This window comes from Acomys russatus, chromosome 2 (assembly GCF_903995435.1).
Source record: "Acomys russatus chromosome 2, mAcoRus1.1, whole genome shotgun sequence".
NCBI classification, from domain to species: Eukaryota; Metazoa; Chordata; class Mammalia; order Rodentia; family Muridae; genus Acomys; species Acomys russatus.
Genome location: NC_067138.1, coordinates 106,427,176 through 106,440,493, shown reverse-complemented (window position 1 = coordinate 106,440,493; position 13,318 = coordinate 106,427,176). Strand labels below are relative to the sequence as shown.

The 13,318-nt window shown below is 45.6% G+C and overlaps 1 protein-coding gene across 1 annotated transcript in view; it reads right to left on the bottom strand.

The window, feature by feature from the left end:
* The window catches only part of Raver2 (ribonucleoprotein, PTB binding 2), a 141,239-nt gene that overhangs the window by 37,346 nt on the left and 90,575 nt on the right, over positions 1 to 13,318 (bottom strand). Inside the window, exons 3-4 of the mRNA XM_051164734.1 lie at positions 6,054 to 6,523; positions 1,957 to 2,148 (exon numbers count right to left, since the gene is read on the bottom strand). Of these exons, the coding sequence (XP_051020691.1) occupies positions 1,957 to 2,148; positions 6,054 to 6,523 (662 nt within the window). The remainder of the gene's footprint in view (positions 1 to 1,956; positions 2,149 to 6,053; positions 6,524 to 13,318) is intronic.

Sequence of the window (13,318 nt, the reverse complement as noted above, 5' to 3'; positions counted from 1 at the left end):
TACAAAATAACAAGGTATTTATGACAGATGGGACAGACCTAGTGAAACGCGTAAAGCCAGGGAGAAAGCATGTAGAGGCTTCCCCTGGGGACACTGTCCTATGAAGAGGGAAGAGATACTCTTTACATGTACCTCCTGGGCATTAGGAAGTGCTTATGCATGCCAAGAGGAGCAGGAAGCGAGCAGGGAGAGAAGAAAGATGGATGGCTGACTTTAGGACCTGATCTTTGCAGGAACCATGATCTTCTCACAGAAAGAGTGACAAAAGCATGCACAAAGCACGGAGGACAGGCTTCACACAGCTGCAGGAGGAAGCAGGAGACAACCGGTGACGGACAGGCTGGAGACTTGTAGGGGTCAGCAGAGGCACATGCCACACATTTGCAGGGGCACCAAGCCACCCAGTTGTTTCGTGTCTAAGAACACATGGTGCCTTGACTCTAGAAGTCAGTGACTAGACTGGGTCAGCACTGTGACCTCAGCAAACCTGGAAAGTCAGCAGTTTCCACTGAGCAAAGATACAAGGTAGCAGAGGAAATGAAAGGACAGTGAACAAATAGCCACGACTGGGGAGTAAGATGCCCACCATGCTAGCTCTGGAAACAGAAAGGAAGGATCCAGGGTCAAAGGTGAGCTCAGAGGGGACTAAGAGGGGAGGAAGACAGGCCTAACAGCTGCCTCCCAGGCCCAGCCCACCTTCTCCTCTGCTTTCCTAATCATCGTAACTACTTTTGGCTTCACTGTCACCTGTCACTCTCTCATTTATATATCTTATGAGGTCTCCAGTGCAAAATTCAACCAGTCCTCTGACTATGCCACACTTTCTTTTTTTAGCATCAACCAACCACCTGGCCGCACCTCTCTACATAGGTGGCTCATGGACCACTTGCCTCTCTCTGAACATTTAATCCAGCTCAGACCACTGCCCAGCCTGCAGCGCCTACTCAGCCTGCCTTCTTACTGTCACCAGATTTAACAAAGAGCACAGGATGTTCAGTGAAACTTGGAGTTGACATAAACCATGAATAATTTTAATAGGAGCATGTCTCACGCAAAATCTGGACTTATTTGGCAGTCCCATCCTCCACCCCCATCAGCACATGTCAATAACGGCACCCATTCCTTAATGTCAGACTCAAATGTCATCTTCATCGCGAAGTTTGTCCCAACTCTTTCAAATGAGTATCTACCCCTTCATTAAACCATCAGGTATGTGCTGTGCGGATTGCTGGGGTGAAAACTGTGAATGAAACGTCCGTATCTAAGGGACCCTCAGGCTAGAGAAAGCCTGAGGAAAAGAGGGGCTGGTGGAGAAGAGGTACTCTTCCTCAGCTCGAACTGTGGGCCCTACACTGTGTGGACCTGTGTTATGATGACTTCTGGGGGAAAAAAGCGACATGACACTTGAAACTTATAGCAGACAGTAACTAAAATATTTGCTAAATGAATGAAAGTCTTTCAGAAATAACTCTGGACAGTGGCTGGGGAGATAAAGCACTTGTGGTGTAAAGACCAAAGTTTGGGCCCCCAGAACGCGTGAAAAAGCTGGGTAGATGTGATGGTCACCTGTAATCCCAGCACTTGGGAAGGAGATGAGGAGCCCCCAGACAAGCTGGCTGGCCAGACTGGATGGAGTGAGTAAATACAGAGAACCACCAAGAGAAACTGGACACAGCCTTGGTCTTCCACATATAAACACACATACTGCTTGCAAACACAGCTTCCCCCCTACACACGTTACTTATACACAGGCCCATATGCAAATTCTCTCTCTCTCCTCGCTTGGTTTTACAGACACCGTTTGGCCAGCTTTTTAAAAAAAATACACTTATTATTTTAAAAGCATGAATGTCTTCAGTGTAATGCAAACCACGACAGGCCAGGGAATGGCACTAACTGTAGACAGACTTGGGAGGTTAAGGCAGTCTCGGGGTCATGCCGCAGCGAGCCACTCACCACGCGCTGAGCTGCTATGAGGGCCGCTAGGGTGCTCCGCCCTGGTGCTCCTGGGGCGCAGAAGGACAGCTGGACTTGGCTCCCCTTGATGGTGATGCCATCTGCCACCTGCTGAACCTCCTCGGCATGCTCTGCAGTGCTATATTCAACCACTGCAAAGCCACCACCGTGACCTCCTTCATCCTGTGCAAGCTGATACCACACAGCACATTAAACAGAGATTCTGAAACTGATTTATGAACATTTGTTTACAGTAATCATTTCCAAACTCAGCAGCTAGTCCCTCAGCCTGTGCCGGTGACAACCTCCTTAGACACAGTTATTCATTCGGTTCTTAGTTTGGTTTGGTTTTTCGAGACAGGGTTTCTCTGTGTAGCCTTGACTGTCCTGGAACTCTCTTTATAGACCAGGCTGGCCTCAGACTCACAGAGATCCACCTGCCTCTGCCTCCCAAGTGCTAGTATTAAAGGTGTGCACCACCATGTCCAGCTGACACAGACAGTTGTTCTTAAAGACAGGCCTTTCAACCCAGTTTTTCATTTTCTAATTTAAAAGTCAATAAATAGTCTTCTACTTATTAAGAAATATATACACACAATTAGCAATTAATAGGAAAAGATAATTAAGTAATTCTATCAAAACAAGTCACCAGATTCATAGATAATGAAACACACATGATAAATGCTGCTATCAGAAGAAGACAGGTGGGAGGAGTCATAGTTAACTTTTATTTCAACATATTAAGCAAATCCCAGGAAACTGGTCAAGCACACTAAAAACTAGATCGTAATTACGAACCTCATGCTAGGTCTGATACTCTGTCATCTGCACAAGACCCTCACTCTCAAGTGCAGGTTAATGAGCTAGCGCACATGGACCTGGGCTCAGCTCTGTCACCCTCCTGCAGGAGTGCACAGGACGACAGTACAGTCCGGCTCTGTGGACCTGGGCTCAGCTCTGTCACTCTCCTGCAGGAGTACACAGGACGACAGTACAGTCCGGCTCTATGGGCCTGGGCTCAGCTCTGTCACTCTCCTGCAGGAGTGCACAGGACGACAGTACAGTCCGGCTCTATGGACCTGGGCTCAGCTCTGTCACCCTCCTGCAGGAGTGCACAGGGTGACAGTACAGTCCGGCTCTATGGACCTGGGCTTAGTTCTGTCACCCTCCTGAAGGAGTGCGCAGGACAACAGTACAGTCTGGCTCCATGGACCTGGGCTTAGCTCTGTCACCCTCTTACAGGAGTGTGCAGGGCGACAGTACAGTCCGGCTCCATGGACTTGTACAAAGAGCAGCGGGAAGAAGGACCACATCACTACAGTTTCAGATTCAAACACACCTGAATAAGCTTAATAAATATGCTAATACTCCAAGATGATAGAAGTGGTAAAATTCAAGCCTGTGTCTTTGAGAAGCCACAAACACAACCCTATGATAAGAGTTTCTATCTCATGTTAATATTACAAATAAATACTTTCTGAGTCCTTAGCACTTTTTAATTTTAAAAGTGTAGCTTTCGCCAGGTGGTGGTGGCACACGTCTTTAATCCCAGCACTCAGGAGACAGAGGCAGGTGGATCTCTGTCAGTTCTAGGATATCCAGGGCTACATAGAGAACACTACTCAGTAAATAAATAAATAAATAAATAAATAAATAAATAAATAAATAAAACCAACTAACCAAAACCAAAAAAGAAAAAAAGCTTAATTTTTACTTCCTTGGTATATTTAGGCCAATCTTTCATTTCTTCCCCTTCAATATCTTTACTTCTTTAAACTGTCCTAAATTTTCTTCATAAAGCTTTTTTCCAAATGTGTAAGGCAAAGGAAAAATTCCTACCTCTTCCAAGTATTCCTCCTATAATTGGAACCAGACCTCCAGATCAGAGCTGTTGAAGACAGCTGTCCCTTTGGTCCCTTGATGGCAAGAGAGAGTGTCTCCAGGCCATTCTCTGCTGACTTAGGATGGACAAGTGCCTGAACTTGACAGACCCATGGGTGAGGAGCTATAGCGAAGCTGCCTTAGCACGCCTCTGGCGCTGTTGTGTTTCAGTGGGACGGCATTCACTTTTACCTAACGCAGACCACCCGAAGGCTTCCAAACTAAAACCAAGTCCCTTTCCAACCACATCAGCAATGAATGGTACAGTGGGACTCTCCGTTCAAGACCAGAACCACTCAAAAAAGTTTCCGTTATTTGAAGCATTTTAGCAAAAGCCAAGAGTCACTCAACCAAACAGTAGCAAACAGTGTCTGCCACTGTATAGCTACAAGGTGATCTGTCAGGTTCACTTTTTAGGAATACAGTGCATTGTTAATTGTAATGGACCATATTTTATGATAGGTCTGTGACCCATGGATTTGGCCCTCACATTTGCTCCAAATACCACAGAGAAATAAGACAGACAGAGGATGATATACAACTCTCTACATAACTGTATCTATAAATCTGTATATGTAACTTTATAACTCTTAGAATTCAACAATATCAGCATACCACTACACCAATCAAATAACTAACCTTGGGTAAAAAGGTTTGCCACAAAATATTCTAATTTTATACATGCCTTGGATGGTTTCTTTAATGTCTTACTGGGATGGGAGGAGCAAAGATGCAAGAAAAAGCAAGATGGGGCCATTCATACTACATTCTAAAATATGCAAACAGATGCCTAATCTCACATGCAGAATCTGAAAAGGACAATCTTGTAGAAAGTGGGAGCAGACTGGCACTCACCAGCGGACCACAGAGTACAAATGTCGGTTACAAGGCATAAACTTTGAGATAGATAGGAGATCCATCATAAAATATGCTCCATCACAATCAGCAATACACTGTATTCCTAAAAAGTTCTAAGCACGGATACTGAGTGCTCTCATCACAGAAGAGGGTAATTCTGTAGGGTAATTCAGTCAGTCAGCTGGCTTTAGGCTCCCCAGCACATGTACGCACTTCACAGCATCATGCTAGGCATAGCAAATACATACAACCTCATCTGTCCACTACGTACACACACATGTCCACTGTGCACACACACATCCACCACATACCCACATGTCCACTGTGCATACACCCAGGTCTACTGTGTGCACACATATCCACCATGCACACACATGTTCACTGTGCACACACACACATCCACTGTGTGCGCACACACGTCCACTGTGCACACACACATCCACCACACACCCACATGTCCACTGTGCACACACCCATGTCTACTATGTGCGCACATATCTACCACGCATACACATGTCCACTGTGCACACACACATGTCCACTGTGCACATCCACATGCACAATCCAGCTCCAAAATTTCACCGCAATACAAGAGTTTGCCAGCTGTTGGGTGAGAGGACAAAGGAGAGGAAGGGAGTTAGGACAGGAAACACGGCAGTGAAGGGAGGAGGGAAAAAGGAGGAACTGAAGGGAACAGAGAGAGAACTGGTCCGCCGCCATCAGAAAGCTGTAGGGTGAGCTGTCCGACTGTGTGTCTCTGTGCAGTTCCTGGGATGCATTTGCCAGAAGGTGCCTGGAAATGCTCACCAGTATGGCCAGGAGCTCTCAATATGCCTCAGCCACCTCTATCCCATTCTGATAGATGCTGGGGCATCTGCCTTAGCCATTCTCCCAGTTTTCCAGCCTCTACTAAGTCGCTCTTCAGAGAGGATTTGCAATTATTTGTTCACTTGTCCCTCATCTACAAAACTGTGAAGCACCGAGACCCAGCGTTTACTCTACATTTCTGATATGCCCAGCACTGGCCCAGAGACAGCGCTGAGCATGACTTGGAGAGAAAAACAAGCCAATGGATGAACGGCTGGACAGCTAGGTGGAATGAGAAACCAAGTAAGCAATGAGTTTGCTATGATGTAATGAACCAAAGCAACAGAGTTTGGCCCATGAACAGAAGGGAATGACTTAAATTTCCTTAAGAGTCCTCATTATAGACTGGAGCAAAGTCAAAATCAACATCAAAATCACTGTACTATTCACATGGCTATGACAGATTAACTGGATATAGATACAGACGACATCGATTAGATATGCACACAGCTCTTCTTAAGTACCTTAAATCAGTTCTTAGAAATACATACCTGGCAGAACACAGGTTTATGGATACCGGAGAAAAGCTGCAAGAGCTCTTCTGAATCCCTGTAGTCACTGGGGAGTTTGTCTATACAAAGGCACTTAGAATGGATGAGCTCCGAGGCCAAGAGGTTAACATCCATCCACTGTGCAAAGAGGGCCGAAGCTCCCATCTGCCTGCCCAACAGCTCCAGTCTGGCCTTGGCAGCAAAGTCCTTTTTCATGTACTCCACAAACCCGTAGCCTTTGGAGTGGCCGGTAGCTTCGCTGTAGACCAAAAAACACCTCTCGATATTCCCATACGCGCGGACGAGTTCTTCAAACTCTTCTAATGTGAAAGAGACGGGCAGGTTGGTGATACACAACAGGGCGTCCGTGGGCTGCAGCTGCACTATTAGTTCTCTGCCTCGAAAAGAAAATTGATGAAACCTCTGAATCGCGCTCTGTGCTTGCTCCCCATTCAACAAGGTAACAAATGCTGGAAGACAACAGAGTGGATGGCAAAGTTTTTAAGGTCAGCGCTTTCATCTTTCTCCTGTGACCCATAGTAAGAGATGCATTTTACGCCTAAGACTCAGTATATACAAAGGTACGTATCTCTTTTTGAAGCAAAATTATCAGAGGATATCCCCCTACTCTATGTAATGCCTCCTCCCACCCATCTGCCCCCACACACACTTTTTGAGACAGTCTTACCATCTAGTTCCTGTTGGCCCAGACCTCAGTACACAGACCAGCTGACTTCAAACTCAGAGATCCAGCTGCCTCTGCCTCCCGCGTGCACCACCAAACCTGACCTGCAATACACTCTAGATTTTGTCATTCTTTAGAAACTGCTTTTCTAATTATGTGTGTGTTGCACGTGTACTGTGCAGATTCATAGGCAAGCAGGCATCCGAGTGTACACAGTAGCCAGGAGGGCGCCAGTGTCCACCTCTACCGCTCTCCACCTAATCCCTTTGAGATATCCCTTTGATGTCCCTGAACTCTGGGCTCTTGTTTCTGCAGCAAGGCTACTGTACTCCCCGACTCCTGGTCAGAGCCTGGCTCAGGAGCATGGGAGACCATGCCTGGCTATTTATTTTGTGGGTGCTGGGATTCAAGTTCAGGACCCCATGACTGCTCGGAACACATTTTTTTAAATTTATTTATATTTCATGTGCATTTGTGTTTTGCCTGCATGTATGTCTGTGTGCAGGTGTCAGATCTTAAAGTTACAGACAGTTGTGAGCCACTAGGCGGGTGCTGGGAACTGAGCCCAGGTCCTCTGGAAGAATAGCCAGTGCTCTTAAGCTCTGAGCCATCTCTCCAGCCCCCTGCCTCTGCAACCGAATGCATTTTTAACCACTGATCCATCTCTCTATCCTCTGCCTTGTCAATTCTAATTTACTATGTTTTTTAAAAAGTCTTTTTCATTGTTGTTGTTAGTGCTGAGACACCACTAAACTAATTTCATAGCAAATTGCTCAAATAAAAAGTTTAGCAATTGTATTAGGAGTTCCACTGTAAGATCCACCATATTCTGAGGGAGTTTGTTTGGGGTAGCATTTTCTAACACACAGATCTGACCCTCTCAACAACAGAATCTTAAGAAGCCTTTCTAATAACACTCAAAATGAAGTTAAAATGAGGTTACAAGACCCTTACCCCCAGAAAGATCTAAAAGACATTCATAGGAAGGACCTAAAACTCTGAATGTACAGTAAAACATGCCAAAATGCCTGAAGTAAACCAGTTTCTCCACATCTTTTTCACATCATTAAGATCAATTAAGACCGTGACATGGCTCTGCAACGCCAAGTCTCATGAGGGAGTTTATCCCAGGACCTGGATGGCAGGAGAAGAAAGCCAACCGCTGCAGCCGTCCCCTGCCACACGTGCAAGTATGCACTCGCACACACGCACAAATAAATCAGTGCAACTTTTAAAAATAGATCATAAGAAATCTAGATTGCTTAGCTTCAAAGAACCCACGAGTGTATAAACCATATACAACTTTGCTAAATATTATCAAATGAAAAAAATAACATGATTCTGATCTTGAATATTTTAACCTTTAATCCCAATGAGACAATTTTAAACACCACCGAAGCTATTTCAACATCTAACAATAAAATATATAAAATAAAATAAAATAAATGGCATAGCTTCGCTGGTGACTCATGCCTAGGATCTCACACATGTGACATAGAGACAGGAGGAACATAAACTCAGGGCCAGCCTGGCCTTCATAGCTGAGACAGAGAGACCCTGTCTCAAACAAACATGTAATACAAGTGGGTTACAAATGAATGAAGTATATAGATTCATATTTGTTAAAATTAAAGTTAGATTATATAAATTTGTCTATTCTCACTAACAATTGTAAATATTTTAAGAACTTTTGTAAGAATTCCTGAAAGCCTACACACAGCAATCCACAAATCACAAGGGACTTTGTGCTGTCTGAAAGTGTCTTGTCTCCTTAGGGAGCACAGAGGGGCAGCCTGGCAAGCACTTAATTTACCCAGATTCAGATGGAGCTTAGTCCCTCGTGGTTCAGAGCAAACACCCAAGAGGTGACAAAGGGAGTCTCATCGCATGGGTAACTCTGTCCTCCCTCAGTTGGTTCTTGGTGCCCACGTGACTCTCAGAATCTGAGCATCTTACCACTCAGAGTGATGCTGGCATCTAAAGCAATGTGGTTTTCATTGCACAAGCTCTCCAAATTCCAAGGACAGCACAACATCTAACTTCCAACAGGAAGAAAAACCACCCCATCATCCTCATTGCAAGAATTAACTCTTGTCTGCCAACACCAACACCATCCCCCCTTTCTTTTAAATTGATTTGTTTTGATTTTTACTAGCTACTTTTTTCGTTGCGACAAAATGACCTGAGAGACTTGCCTGTCTTAGCTAGGGTTACTTACTACTACTGTGATGAAACACCAAGGCCAATGAAGTTAGTCAGGACAGAATCTCAAAGCAGGCAGAAACCTGGAGGCAGCAGCTGACAGAGTCCATGGAGGGGTGCTGCTTACTGGCTTGCTCAGCTGGCTTTCTTATAGAACCCAGGACAACCATCCTGGGTGGCCCTACCAACGATGGGCTGGGCCCTTCCCCATCGATCACTAATTAAGAAAATGTTTTACAGACTTGTCCACAGCCTGATCTTATGGAGGCATTTTAATCAACTGTGGCTCCCCCCTCTCAGGTGATTTTAGCTTGTATCAAGTTGACATAAAACTAGCCAGCACAACTGACCCCTTCTCAACTTGACACATAAACATGTCACTGATACTTCACATCTTTTTCATCAGCAAGATTGCACATTAATAAAGACATCACAGTATAGCCTGGCAGAGGCAGGTAGATCTCTGAGTTTGAGGACAGCAAGTCCCAGGGCTACCCAGAGAAACTCTGTCTCGAAAATCAAACAAACATCACAGTATAAAACCTCTTACCAACTTAAAATGCCCCACTGCCTTGCAAATTCAAACACTTTAAAAGTTTCTCTTTGCGACGCATGGGAGAACAGCAAAATAAAAGGATCCAGAGGGTCCTAGAAATCTACAAGTAGAACAATATGATAGGCAGATTTGGGCCCAGGGGTCCCGCTCAAACTAAGGCACCAGCCAAGGACAATACAGGAGGTAAACTTTAAACCCCTTCCCAGATCTAGCCAATGGTCAGAATATTCTCCACAGTTGAGTGGAGAGTGTGATACGACTTTCTCACGTACTCTGGTGCCTCACATTTGACCATGTCCCCTGGAGGGGGAGACCTGGTAGCACTCAGAGGAAGGACAGCAAGTAGCCAAGAAGAGACTTGATACCCTATGAGAATATATAGGGGGACGTAATCCCCCTCAGGAACAGTCATAGGGGAGGGGAATAATGGGAAAATGGGGAGGGGGGAGGAATGGGAGGATACAAGGGATGGGATAAACATTGAGATGTAACAAGAATAAATTAATAAAAAAAAAAAAAAAAAAGTTTCTCTTCGCTTTGCTGTCACGGTGCCTGTGAAAGGGCGTGTGGTGAAGGGGGACAGAAAAGGAAGCAGGTTTTGAAGTTCACTCTTGACTGCACGCATTCTGTAGAAAATGGAATCATGGGTGGTGCCAATTTTGAGCAGTTCCTCCAGAAGAGAGTCAACGTGCATGGGGCAACTGGGAATCTTGGTGGAAGGGCTGTGACCATCGAACGGAGCAAGAGCAAGATCACTGTCACTTCTGAGGTGCCTTTCTCCAAAAGGTATTTGAAATATCTCACCAAAAATATTTGAAAAAGAATGATCTTCGAGACTGGGTGCCTGTTGTCACCAACAGCAAATAAAGTTATGAGTTGTGTTAGTTCCAGATTAACCAGGATGAAGAGGAGGACGAGGAGGATTAAGACACATAGGTCTGGAATGTTTTGTATTAATTTATAAATTAAATTTAGGAACAGCCACCAAAAAAGTTGTCTCTTAAAAAAATATCCAGCCTCTTCTAAAATTCAAAAGTCTCCATAAAAAACTCTAAAATCTCTTTTTAAAATGTTTAAGTCTCTCAACTAAGAGCTCCTGCAAAAATAAATCAAATGCTTTCTTACTTCAAGAGGGAAGAAGCAGGACACGATCACAATACGAACAAATCAAAGCCAAACTCCATTAGTGTAAGTAGCTTATGTTCAACTCTGGGACTCATTCATAATCTTCTGGGCTCCTCCGCGGGGTCTGGGTAACTTCTACAGCTTGTCTTCTGAGGTTGGGCAGCTGCGCTTCACCTCACTGCTGTTCTTGGTGGTACTGACATCTCCAAAACGCTGGGGTCTTACTATGACTGCTGGCCTGCATTCTCACCAATAGCCTCTCCAGGGGTCTCGTCATGGTGCGACATGCTTCAACTTCTCTCCTTGATCCCTTTAATCCTGAGCCTTCAACTGCTACTGAGCCCACACACCTTCACCAATGGCTTCTCTGGTCTCTCTCAGTGCCAGGTCCCAGCTGCTTTCCATGACCCCTTCATGCCTTCAAAACCAGCACCACCTGGGTGACTCTTACACTACCAAGTTTGGCTGCCAAAACTAGGGCGGACAACCTTGACTACCACTGGAACTCAGCTTTTGTGCGCTGACTCTCAGCAAACACTTCTCAGAAGGTTTCACCGCAGTGATGCTGGTCCCTTCTTGATCACGGCTAATTTCCCAGCCCCAGCCGACCAGCGTCAATTGTCCCAGTAAAGCAAAGGTTTACTTCAGTGGTTCTGGTCTTCAGCCCTGGCTTCCAGAACCACAGAATCTTAATTTAAAACAGCAAATATTAAGTGACTCTCAGACTTCCCTCCAGAACTTCACAAGCGAGGCTTCTATCATCTGCGTTGCTTTCAACATTCTTATCTTCCAAGGTCCCACAAAACTGTTCACACCAAGCTCACCAAGCTTTGAACAGTCAATGGCTCCTCTTGTCCAAAGTTCCAAAGTCCTTCCACAATCCTCCCCAAAACAATATGGTTGGGTCTGTCTGTCACAGACCACTATCCTGGGACGAATTTCTGTCTTAATTAGGTGTGATGAAACACCATGACCAAAAGAAAGACAGGAAGAAAGGGTTTATTCAACTAACCCTTCCATAGCCCATGTGGTACATCACTGAAGGAAGTCAGGACAGAAACTCAAACAGGGCAGGAACCTGAAGACAGGAGCTGATGCAGAGGCCATGGAGGGGTGCTGCGTACTGGCTTGCTTGCTCCCTCATGGCTTACTGAGACTGATTTCTTACAGAACCCAAGTCCACCTGTATAGGCTGTACCACCCACAATAGGCTGGGCCAGCACCCATCAACCACTAATGTTAAAAATGCCCTACAGGCTTGTCTAAAGCCCATTATTATTGAGGCATTTTCTTTTTCTTTCTTTTTTTTTTAAATTTATTTATTCACTTTACATCGTGGTCATAGCCCCATTCTTCCTCACCTCCAATGCCTCTCTCTCTCTCCCTCATCCCCCTCCTCTAGTCCTCAGAAAAGGGGATTCTCCACCCCCAATACCCACACCCACTTTCCCATCCACTCCAGCCCCCCACCCTCCATTCATCAGGCATCAGGACTGAGTGTGTCCTCTTCCCCTGTGGCCTGGCAAGGCAGTCCCCCAGGAGGAAATAATTGAAAAGCTAGCAAGAGAGTTCATGTCAGAAAGAGCCCTCAGCCCTGCTCCCCTTACTAGGGGACCCACATGAAGCCTGAGCTGCCCATCAGCTGCGTCTCCGTAGGGGGCCTAGGTCCAGTCCATACAAGGTCCTTGGTTGGTACTTCAGTCTCAGCAGGTCCCTCTGGGCCCTGGCGAGTTGGCTCTGTTGGTCTTGTGAAGATCCTGTCACCTCCAGGTCCTTTTCTCTTTCCTCTCACTTTCCCACAAGGCTCCCTACACATTGCCCAATGTTTGGCTGTGAATCTCAGCATCTGTTTCGAGGCTCTGCTGGGTGGAGTTGGAGGCACTTTCTTAACCAAGGTTCTCTCTTCTCAGCTGACTATAGCTTGTGTCAAGCTGACATAAAACTAACCAGCGTGCAACCTAAGGAAAGTAAGTTTTATTTTGGCTCACAGTTTGGGGTTACAGTTCAACATGGGTGGGGAGTTCTGGTGGCAGAAACTTGAGGCAGCTGGTCCATAATGTCCTCAGTCAGGAAGCAGAGAATAACAAAAGCTGGCCCTCAGCTCACTTTCTCTTGTTATACAGTCCAGGATCTCAGGCCATACAGTGTGCTACCTCAGTTAAATAGACCCTCTGTCACAGGCACACCCATTGCAGGGTCTACACCTCCCGAGTCCAAACAGGCTGACATATAACACTATTTAATTCTCTTTTTCCTAAAAGACACATGCAACAGTTTCCTAAATACTGGATATGTTTTATATGAACTCATAAAGGCTGAAATGCCGGAAAACTTGAAGTCACTGACCATCCCTTTATGTGTGTGAGTCTGCACACCTGTCTGAGCACTCTTGCCTAAGTGTGCACACCTGTCTGGGTACTCTTGAGTCTCCACACCTGTCTGAGCACTCTTGCTTAAGTGTGCATACTTGTCTGGGCACTCGTGAGTCTCTACACCTGTCTGAGCACTCTTGCCTGAGTCTGCACACATGTCCAAGCTCACCTTCCACTTCCTTCTGTCACAGATTTCTCTGATGACATTTGAAAGGTGCAATCTCTAGGTGTGTCCTAGCCTAATACTCATGAGGACACCCAAATTCAGACACCCAGAAGCTCCACGCCACAGAATCCCTGCTCTCTCTCACTCCACACACCCCCA